The sequence below is a fragment of the Mirounga leonina genome, unplaced genomic scaffold (assembly GCF_011800145.1).
Source record: "Mirounga leonina isolate KUSES-001 unplaced genomic scaffold, KU_Mleo_1.0 Mir_129, whole genome shotgun sequence".
NCBI classification, from domain to species: domain Eukaryota; kingdom Metazoa; phylum Chordata; class Mammalia; order Carnivora; family Phocidae; genus Mirounga; species Mirounga leonina.
The window spans coordinates 78,365,779-78,376,628 of NW_023270323.1; the positions used below are offsets into that span (position 1 = coordinate 78,365,779).

Consider the following 10,850-nt stretch of genomic DNA (forward strand, 5'->3'; position numbering starts at 1 on the left):
CACATCACACGTGCACACACATGCACACACCTACACATCACAGGACACACATATGCACATACCTACACATCACACGACACACATATGCACATACCTACACATCACACGTGCACACCTACACATCATGCATGCACACACACACCTACACATCACATGACACACACATGCACATACCTACACATCACACGACACACACATGCACACACGCATCACATGTGCACACACCTACACATCATGCATGCACACACATGCACACACCTACACATCACACATGCGCGCGCGCACACGCACATACACACATTGCTCGCGGTCTACGTGCTGACACACACTGCGGGAGCTTCTCCACCAACGGCAGAGGTAAACTTTCTAGGTTCCCACAGATTGGTTTCTCTAAACAGGCAAACTTAGATTTCAGCTGAGCGTATAAGGCTTAAGCCAGCCTGGCATGCAATGTCTTCTGTTTTAGGAAGGCTGTCGGCACCCCTCAGTGCAGGGGGGGCGTTCTGGGGGTCCTCTTCCTCCAGGGGCCACAGAGCTTCCTGCGAGCCTGCACGTTTGTCGTAGCTGACTTCACACCTCATACGACTTTTCCCAGCCAGCTGCTAGCGTCGGCCCATTTTCAGGAGGTGGAAAGCGAGGCTTAGGGAGGGCTGGCCCTGGCGAGAGGAGGGTGGGGGCGCAGTGGAGCTCCCCACTGTTCCCGGGGACAGCCCGTGAGGCCGAGGGCTGCCCATGGTGGGCAGCGCACCCCAGTTCCCAGAGCAGTGGCTGCAGAAGCACGCGGCCTCTGGAGAGGGTGGGGTGGGGCAGAGCCTGCAAGATGGGGGTTCTCAGCCCCTCGACCGACCGGGGGATCCCCTAGCTCCACAGCCCCTCAGGCTGCCCGAGTGTTCCTGTCCTGGTGTCACCACCCCTTGCCGACATGGCCCCTCCCAGAGGTGCTGGCCGAGGGTGACACTTCTCTTCTCCCCCATTTCAGACAGATTAGAAGAAGCCGAGTTTGACCAGCTGGAAGAACAAGGTAGGTTCTTTCCACAGGGCAGAGTTCCTATGGGGACGGGCGGGGCCTTGGGGGATGATGCCAGGCAGAGGCTGCAGGGCTGGGTACAGATGGGGTGCTGGGCCAGGACCTCACACCTTCATGGGGGAGGGCGGGCAGGTGGGGCGTCCGGCCCTGCAGGGGAGGTGGATGAGGTAAAGGTGAAGCCCCCCGCTGCTGTGGTAGTTGGTCCCCCGTGAACACGCCAGCCCTCCAGCTAAGGTGGGGGCGTCCTCTCCATTGCCTGAGCCCATGCCCAACCATGGTTCCTTTCTTGAAACCTAGACCAGCTGAAATTCTCTGCTTTGAGAAGGTGAAGGGGGTATAGGGCCTGTATTTGGAGCTTCGTGCTGCAGAAATCCCTCTAGGATCCGCCTCTTCTTCCCCCTGGGAGCTGGTTAAGGGAGACTCCCTCCTCCTTCCACACCACCATCTCGTCCCCCCACAGAGGGTCTGCATCGGGGAGATCCTGGGGACTTGAATGCCCGAGGTCCCATTAGGGTTCCTTGGGAATGGGGTCCACCTAGACGCAAACAGGGAAGGGCCACTTTGGGTATTGGAGAAGGAAGGTTCTGGATATTCCAGGGCTACTCCCGGGCCCTCCCTGCAGCCCAGGGCTTGCTGAGTGAGGGGAGGCAGGACCTGCCAGCGTTGGAGGGGGTGGGGGCACATTCACACCCACACATCAGGTAGTCAGGTCAGACATTTGCCCCTGAACCACACTGAATTCTTTTTTATTCCTAGCCTTTATAGACTAATAAAGAGAGTTAGTTCTGAACATATTTTTTGCATGTGAACTCAAAACACAAGAGTCTTTAGATGCTGGTTCTTTCCTTCCAAACACATTCCTCTTTAAGCTCATGTTTTCCCAACAGGAAGCTCAGCCCTGGATGTGTCTTCGGGCTCTGGCTCCGTCCAAAGCCAACAGTCCGGTGGGCGGGCGCTTTGGGCAGCGGGCATCCCCAGATTCTCCAGCACCTTGTCCCTTTAGTAGCTGTGGACCTCGGATTCTCAAACCAGCCAGGGGGAAGGTGGAGACCCGGGGGTCTGGGAGCCATTCCTCATCTTTCCTACCAGACATGGCCCCAGACCAGAGCTGGACAGAGGGACACAGACATCGCTGTCCTCCAGCGGTGCGGGTTTCGTCCGTTCTGTGGGTGGCTTGTGAGCACCTGCTGACCCATAGCTCTGATTGGCTCATAATGATTTTTCACGGGGGTCCTGCACCTGACAGGAGACCCCCAAGCACTGGGAAATCCCACGGAGGCGGTTGTAGCCGGGAACATGGACGCGTCTGTCCGTTAAGTGGCTTTAATTCTTTCTGGAGGGGAAAGGACTCCGAGTGATCGCAGAGCGGTGCTTTCAAACGGGAAGCATAGGAAGGGGTTACCGGGTGAAAAGCTTGGCCAAACCGATCCTTATTCTTGTAACCATGTTTGAGCTCCCCCTGAGTGCTGGGTGCTGGGCTCTGGGCTCGGCATTTCACGTGAATTTTGGTGCTCAGGTAGGGGAGGCTCAGGCCCTCATGACAGGGACACTGAGGCTCGGAGGGATGTCCCTACCCCAATCTGGACCCCGATCAGACTCTAATCCATCCGAGGGGGTTGGTGCTTTGCAGAAATGCCTCAGCCTTGCCTGCACCCAGAGCCACGTGAGACCCTCCAGAAGGTGAAGAATGTTCTAGAACAATGCAAGTCCGGCCGGGGCTGCCCCGAGGAGCCGGTGTCCTGGGGTCTGTGCACGGCGTCCAGTGGTGCAAGCTCACAGGACAGCGAGGAGCCCTCCTTCTGCTTGGACGCGGGGGCCGACTGGGCCCACCCGGAGGCGCTGGGCTCGCTGCTGCTGTTCCTGGACGCGCCTGGGTACAAGGCCTGCTTCCGTGGCCTGTACGACCTCTCCCTGCCGGGGCTGAGCACCCTGTTCTGTGGCTTCAGCGACGAGAAGGAGCTGGCCGGGCACCTGGCACAGGCCCGGGCGGCGGCCAAGAAGGCCGGCTTCCCCATGGCCCTCGCCAGGCTCTGCTTCCTCCTGGGGCGGCTGTGTGTGCGCAGGCTCAAGCTGTCCCAGGCCCGCGTGTACTTCGAGGAGGCCCTGGGGGCGCTGGGGGGCCGCTTTGGCGACCTCTTCCTGGTGGTGGCCGTGTACGCCAACCTGGCCACCATCCACCTGAAGCAGAAGAACAGGGACAGGTGTGCGCAGGTGCTGCCCAAAGCCTCGGCCCTGCTCCTGGGGACGCCCGGCCACGTCTGCAGCACCGAGGCCGAGTCGGAGCTCCTGAGGCACGCCCTGCGCCGGGCCATCCTCTGCCGGAGCCCCCAGGCCGAGGCCCGGGCCTGCTTCCTGCTGGCCAGGCACCACGCCCGCCTCAAGCAGCCCGAGGGGGCGCTGCCCTTCCTGGAGAGGCTGCTGTTGCTGCATGTGGCCTCGGGCTCCCCGGAGGCCTGCTGGCCCGCGGACGGCTACCTGCTCCTGGCCGACATCTACAGCCGCCAGTGCCTGCCACACCTGGTGCTCGGCTGCGTCAGGGCGGCCTCGCTGCGGGCGCGCGGCTCGCCGGGCGGCTCGCTCCGGAGCGCGGACCTGGTCCTCCGGAACTCGCCCCGGCGCCACCGGCCGCCCTCCCAGACAGCGCACTACCTCCGGCGGGCACTGGCCTCGGCGGCCTCGGGCCCCCTGCGCGGCCCCCTCTGCGCCAGCCTGGCCCGGCTGCACAGCCACCACGGGCAGCAGGCCAGGGCCATCTCCTGCATGACGCAGGCCGTGGACGCGGCCGCGGGCGCCGGCGGCCGCCTGGCCGTGGACTACGTGGTGGCGCTGGCCTGGTTGTACGTGCTCCACGGGCAGAGCGCGGTGGCCCTGGACATCCTCGAGTCCGTCCTGGACGTGGCGGTGGCCAGCGTGGACCAGGAGGGCGTGATCGCCAACGTGGCGGCCGTGGCCCTGAGGAGGACCGGCAGGACCCGGCAGGCGGCCGAGGGCTACTACCGCGCCCTGCGAGTGGCCCGGAACCAGGGCCAGCTGCGGAACCAAGCGGTGGTCCTGGCCAATTTCGGGGCCCTGTGCCTGCAGGCCGGCGCGGTGGGCCTGGCCCAGCACTACCACCTGGAGGCCGTGAAGCTCTTCTCGCGGCTGCCCGGCAGGGAGCGCGGCCAGGACTTCACCTGGGTGCTCTTGAGGCTGGGCCACCTGTACACCCGCAGGGCCCTCGCCCGAGAGGGCAAGTGCTACTACGAGTGGGCCTTTCTGGTCGCCGTGGAGACGGACCACTTGGAGGGTAAGCGTCAGCCGCGCCCGGTTCCTGGCCCCACTCTTCCCCGGGTCGGGGTCCACGCGCCGGCTTCCTGGGAGATAACGTGTTTTCTTTCCATGTCTGCCCAGAGCACGCCCGGGGTTTGCGACCCGGAGGCAAGCGGTGGTTTTCCCAGCATCCAGAGTGTTGAGTGGTGGAAACCTGCAGATACTTGCAGGTGCCTTTGAGGCTGGCTGGGGGGCGGCTCTCAGAGCACGCCAGGCTCTGTGCAGGCTCCGCTGGTGGCCAAATGTGGGAAACTGATGCCCAGGTCACAGGAGGCACAAAAGGGGGTGCTCCTCGTGATGATGGGAGGCTCCTGGCCCCGACTCATGGGACCTCAGGGTTGAGGAGGGTTTAGCCAAGCATGGGATGGAGGGCAGGCAGAAGGTGCAGCCCATGCAAAGGCTCTGGGGTGAGAGGCTGGGCCATGCAGGGAGATGCAGAGTTTGGGATGGGTGCATTGGGTGGTGGGTGGTGAAAACCCAAGCAGGGGCCAGGGAATCCAGACTGTGGGCTGGCATTTTCCCCGAGAGCACTGGGGAGCCACTGAGGGATATAGGACACTCACTGAGCCTGGAAGGGGAACTTCTGGACCCCTAGGAGGACCCAAGAGCCGGGTCCCTACACGTGCCCTGCAGCCTCGGGCAGGTCCTGGCTGCGCTCACAAGGCCCGCTGTCCCCCTCCCCCCGTGCTAAACCTCAAGGACGCTGAGGGTCGCTCCATCCTCTCTGAGCTGGTTTTGGTAGCTTGTGTCTCCCTAGGTTTGTCCGTTTTATTGAGGTTGACCTTTGTCAGCATAAATCGTTCATCCTCCTCTGTGCCTTTCGTTTCTGTCAGATTGGTGCTAATGCCCCCTCATTCACTGCAGATTCTGACAACTTTACAGCTTTTCTTCTGGTCTGGCTAAAGATGAGTCCGTTTTGCTCATCTTCCCGAAGATCCATCATTCAGTTTCATTCATTTTCTCTCTCGGTTTTTCTCTTCTCGATGTTACTATTTTATCTCTGCTCTTGAACCTTTGTTGTTCCTTCCTTTTGCTTGCTCTGGGTCTAGTTACCTCCTCTTTTTGGTGGAAGTTTAAATTTTTTATCTGAAATTTTTCTTTTTTAATGTAGGCATTTAGAGCTAGAAAGTCCCTCTAAATGCTGCAGTCCTGCATCCTGTAGGTTTGGGTACGTTGTGCTTTTATCTCCACTCATCTCCAAACACCGTCGAGTTCCTGTTGTGATGTCTTCCGTGAGCCGCGGGCTATTTAGGAGCACGTTTTTTGCACCCACATACCCGTGAACTTCCCGAACTTCCTTCCTACTGATTTCTGGTCTCGTTCCATGCTCTGTAAGACGCCCGTCCCCTCACGTGTACTGAGAATTGCTCTGGGACTCGGCACATGATCTGTCCCGGGGAATAGGACGTGTGAGGTCGCATGGGTCACGGGGTTGTTCTGATCGTCTGTGTCCTCCTTGATGTCTGGATCGGTTTAGTGGGGAAAGCGCTCGACCGCCCTCAGCCCCCTGGTTCAGGCGAGGCAAGTAAGGCTGTGGGCTCGGAGCCCGGCTCCGTAAAGGAGCTGGAAGCTGGGTCTGAATCCCAGCCCCACCGTGCACCGTACTCTGCTTTGGACTCAGCGTGCCCACCTGCCGCGTGGGGAGGCTGGTGCCGTCTGCCGGTCAGTGTGGTGCGAAGGCAGCCCCTGTCTGGCCGGGAGGGGTCTTGGGAAGCAGAGGCAGGCTGCCCGGCGTGCTGGGAGGGGCTGGCCAGGACCCCCAGGCCTGGGAATCGTGGAAGTGGTCAGCAGCGTGTCTGTGACATGCCCTGCCTGGGCTCCCCACGGTGCGCCTCGGCTGCTCGACCTTGAGCAGGGGGCCTAGCCTGTCTGAGCTCAGTTTCCCCACCTGCCATGACCCCGGCTGGAGGCACGGAAGACGCAGGCACACAGCGGGGGCCTTTGAGCCCTGCAGATGTCCCATGTCACGCAATGCACGATGGTGACGTGCTCCTCCTGTACCCCCACCCAGGCCAGCTGCGAGCCGTCCAGCAACTGTGTCACTTCTACAGCAAAGTCTTGCCCAGTAAGGCCCAGTGCGTCGTCTACCACGAGTTTCAGCTCTCGCTGGCCAGCAGGGTGGCCGACAAGGCGCTGGAAGGCCAGCTCCTGGAGACCCTCAGCCAGCTCTACCTGTCGCTGGGCACTGAGCGGTAAGGACACCGGCCCCGATCGGGGGGCAACCTCTCCTTAGGGGCTGTTTCATTCCTGGTGTCAGACAGGCTCTGAGTCGGCGGGCCTGGGGGTCGTCCTGACCAGGGCTCGTGGGTCCCAGGACAGCTGTCCTCCGCCCATACACCTCCCGACCTCCCGGTGGAGGTAGCGTGTGCGTTTCTGGGCCATTCTTCCTGTCCTGGTGGCTTTAGTAAGCTGACCTCTGCCTGCCCTGAGTCTCCTCTGGCCAGTCCAGCTCTGGGCCGGGCAACCTGTCCCCAACTGTCCCCTCGGATGACACACACAGTGGCCACATGGACCTGAAGGATTCTCATCCACGGAGAGGTAGCTGGCTGTCCTGCCTGCTTCCTGTGGGCAGAGTTTCAGGGTCACCTGTCCGGGGTGATGCCCACACTGAGCATCCTGATCAGAGGGGGTAACGGACGGCCCGGGAAGATCACTGATCACCTCCCCATCCAGCTGGGGACTCACTGAGAGGCAGGGAAGGAGCCATGGGCCCATCTTGGCCTCTACCCCACACCCTTGGGCCTCAGTTTCACAGCAGGACTAATGGACAGTGACCTTGATCGATGCTTCTCAAAGCAGGGTCCCTGGATCAGCGGCATCCACATCACCTGGGAGCCTCCTGGGAATGCACAGTCCCAGGCCCCACCCCAGACCTGCTGAGTCCGAAGCTCTGGGAGCAGGGCCCTACAATCCTACCTGAGTTTGGGAACCACTGGCCTACATTATCTGTAAATCTCTGCCCAGCGCTGATGTTCCAGGCTGTGGCTGGAGGGGTCGGGCAGGCCCGTGTCTGGGGAGTCGGGGTGGGGTGCAGAGAGGGTGGTCTGCTCCTCCTCCCCGTTCCCTCCAGAGAGTGTCTTACTGTTGCCGGATGCACAGAAGTCACCCGACAGGCACTGGGAAGAGCCTGGCGTGCCCGCTTGCAGGCCGCCGGCCTGGGGACGCGCGCTCTGACCGGCCCGCTCGAATTCCAGGGCCTACAAGTCCGCGCTGGACTACACCAAGCGCAGTCTGGGGATCTTCATCGACCTCCAGAAGAAGGAGAAGGAGGCGCATGCCTGGCTGCAGGCAGGGAAGATCTACTACATCCTCCAGCAGAACGAGCTGGTGGATCTCTACATCCAGGTGCAAGGGCGTGGGGCGCGTGCATGCACACTCTGCTCCCCGGCTCGCTCGCTCCCTCATCCCCAACCCGCTGCGGGCACCTGCTGCTCGCCAGCCGCCCCTGCCACCCCCACCCTGGACGCCCCGCCCCCCAGCATCTTCCACAACAATCCCAGCCCCCGGGGCCCAGACGCCTGTGCCCCTCACCGCGCCCACCGCTGTGTTGGTACACAGCAAGTGCTCAATAAACGTGCAGATGATGTGTTCACTCGACTGACACACAGAAGAACTTGCTTCGGCAGCATATGGCCTGTCCCCTTAAAAAATGCATTCATCACGGGAGCTCCATTTCCAGCTGAGTTCCCAAACGTGACATGATTTTGAGTAAATTGAGAGACTCATGAGGCTCATGAGTGTTTCCATTTTTGAGCACCTGGTGTGTACTTCCCTGGGCCAGGGGCTGAGGATCCCAGAGCGGGAGCGGATGGCTGCGGGGGGGCGGGGAGGGCAGTTCTGACAGTTCTGACTCGGGGCCGCCTTGGGGCTGCGGACAGGGATGTGGTGGTGAAGGCCAGAGGTGCATGGGAGTGTGGCGGGTTCTGGATTGCCCGCGGGGCCAGCCCACTCCTGTCCACTCCTGGTGCTTGTTGAGCACCTGTTACGTGCCAGGCACCTTGCTGGGCCCTGGATGCATTGGAGAACCAACAGCCTTAGCATCTGGTGGGAGAGACGGGCAGGTGTTGCCAAGGGCCACGGAGGAAAATAAATGGTAGAGGGGAAGCCAGAGGAGAGAACGCCAGGGTCCGGGAGCGGCCGGCAGGACTCAGAGCCCCCTCCGAGCTCCGTCCCAGAGTCCTCAGCAGCCCACACCTGCCGACTCCCGGGGCCCCAGCTGGATGGGGCTCCCCCTGCTATGTAGTGGGAGCTGATGTCCCCAGCTGCACAGGGGCTGGAAACAGGCCAGTCCCTGCTGAGGGACGGAGGTGTGGGAGAGGAAAGAGACACCCAGCGCACGTGTCGTGCATCCTCAGGGCCGCCTCAAGGGCCTGGGGGCGGCTGGGGAGGCTGTGAGCTCCCTCCAGAGCACTGTGGGTCTCATGAGAGTTCCTGCATGCCCACAGGTGGCACAGAATGCGGCCCTGTACACGGGGGACCCCAACCTGGGGCTGGAGCTGTTTGAGGCGGCTGGGGACATCTTCTTCAATGGGACCTGGGAGCGAGAGAAAGCAGTGTCCTTCTACCGGGTGAGCTGGGTGACGAGGGTGGGCCTCGAGGGCCGAGGCACAGGAGTGGGCTGGCAGAGGCCTCCCACCTGGACTGGAGGGCTGCCCCATGCACTCGCTTCGTTTCTGGGTGGTTTCACCTGGGGTGATCTGGACCCCCACCCCCAACCTGGGAGGGAAGGAGAAAGGAGGGACTGTTTGAGGGACAGAGGCAGCTTCAGGCTTACAGGTCCTCAAACAGCTGGGAGGCGAGTCCTGCTCCGTCTTGCAGATGAGGAAGCTGAGGCTCAGAGAGACAGGACAGCACGTCAGTGGGGGGACCGGCACCGGGGCCCAGGGCTGTAGGAGCCTCCCAAGGAGGCCGGCTTCTCCCTGCCCACCCGGCTCACGGCGTGCAGCTCAGCCCTGGGGTACAGAGAGACAAGCATTTTTAGAGCGCGGAGGGGCGTTGGACCCTCCTGGTCAGGCTCTCATCGCCCGGGGGGTGGGGGCGGTCTGAGGTCACTGAGATGGGCTGCAGGTCACGCCCCAGCTTGCTCAAGGTCCAGTGGCCCTGGGACTGTCAGGGCCTCTCCAGGCTGACCTTGCCCTTGGGGGCCAGAGCTGAATACAGATGCAGGGATGGAGGGGTGGAAGCTCCCTGCGTGTGTTCAGGGCCCTGGAGCGGTCCTGGGCCGGGCCGGCCACTGTGGGCAAGGCCTGACAACTGCCTGTGCGGCAGGATCGGGCGCTGCCACTGGCCGTGACCACAGGGAACCAGGAGGTGGAGCTGCGGTTGTGCAACAAGCTGGTGGCGCTGCTGGCCGAGCTGGAGTCGCCCCGCGAGGGCCTGGAGTTCGCCCACGTGGCCCTGGCGCTGAGCATCACCCGGGGTGAGCCCCGCACACCGGCCCCCGCGGGGCCTCCGCCTCCGGAACCTGCAGGGTGGGCACAGGAGGCCGAAGCCCAGGACGCCTGCGGGGCTGCTCGGGGCTGCAGCTGCCCTCTCTCCTGCCAGGGGGCTGGGCTGAGCGGCCCCAAATCTGCCCGGGGGACGGGTCGGGGCCTCTCAGGAAGTGTCCCACGCGCTGTGTGTCCGCCCTGTGGCTTCCTCCGCCTCTCTCCCGGCTGACCGGGAGGCCGGCTGGTGGCCCTGCATTGTGGACACCCAGGCTTCTCTCCCGTCCCTGCACACATGCCATGCCTTACTGGTGTCCATCACGGCACTCTGCCGGCCCCACTGTTCCTGGCTGGCCACACCCCGGTCCCCTCAATGCCGGGCACCCTCTGTCCCAGCACCCCAGAGAGAGACACGCAGTGGGTGTGCAGTAGGGTGTGTGTGCAGGCCCCACGGGGAACGGGCAGGGACTTGGAGACAGGTGGGGGGAGGGTGGGGGGAGGGGGCTCCTGCTAATGCAGCAGGGAGGGGCCCTGTCGTGTCTGCAGGTTGGCTGGAGTCCCAGTGCTTGGCGATGCACAGACTGCCTGACTCTGGGGCCTGCTGTCACCCCCTCCAGGCAGCCGTGTGCAGACACAGAGCTGGGATGTCCACCTTCCTGACGTGGACAGGGCGCAGGCAATACTGGGCCCGCTGTGTAGACGGGAAGACTGAGTCTTGGGACGGGAAGTGACTGGCTGGAGCTTTGAGACAGTGTGGGCGTGGGGGCCGGAGCTGGTCTGTGCCCCCCACCCCTGCAGCTGTGACCTCACGTGCGCCCCCTCCCCTGCGTCCCTAGGGGACCGGCTGAACGAGCGAGTGGCCTACCACCGGCTGGCGGCCCTGCACCAGCGGCTGGGCCACGGCGAGCTGGCGGAGCACTTCTACCTCAAGGCTCTGTCGCTCTGCAGCTCGCCCCTGCAGTTCGATGAGGAGACCCTGTACTATGTGAAAGTGTATCTGGTGCTCGGCGACATCATCTTCTACGATCTGAAGGTGGGTGGGGCGGGGGGCAGGGCTCGGGGCACTTGGGTCCCTCTTGGCGTGGGGT

The 10,850-nt window shown here is 62.7% G+C and overlaps 1 protein-coding gene across 3 annotated transcripts in view; it reads left to right on the forward strand.

The window, feature by feature from the left end:
* The window catches only part of SH3TC1 (SH3 domain and tetratricopeptide repeats 1), a 44,811-nt gene that overhangs the window by 31,240 nt on the left and 2,721 nt on the right, over positions 1 to 10,850 (forward strand). For all 3 annotated transcript variants that reach the window (XM_035005385.1, XM_035005383.1, XM_035005384.1), the window contains 7 exons: positions 980 to 1,021; positions 2,658 to 4,313; positions 6,348 to 6,528; positions 7,531 to 7,681; positions 8,782 to 8,904; positions 9,605 to 9,755; positions 10,599 to 10,795. In XM_035005385.1, the coding sequence (XP_034861276.1) occupies positions 980 to 1,021; positions 2,658 to 4,313; positions 6,348 to 6,528; positions 7,531 to 7,681; positions 8,782 to 8,904; positions 9,605 to 9,755; positions 10,599 to 10,795 (2,501 nt within the window). The remainder of the gene's footprint in view (positions 1 to 979; positions 1,022 to 2,657; positions 4,314 to 6,347; positions 6,529 to 7,530; positions 7,682 to 8,781; positions 8,905 to 9,604; positions 9,756 to 10,598; positions 10,796 to 10,850) is intronic.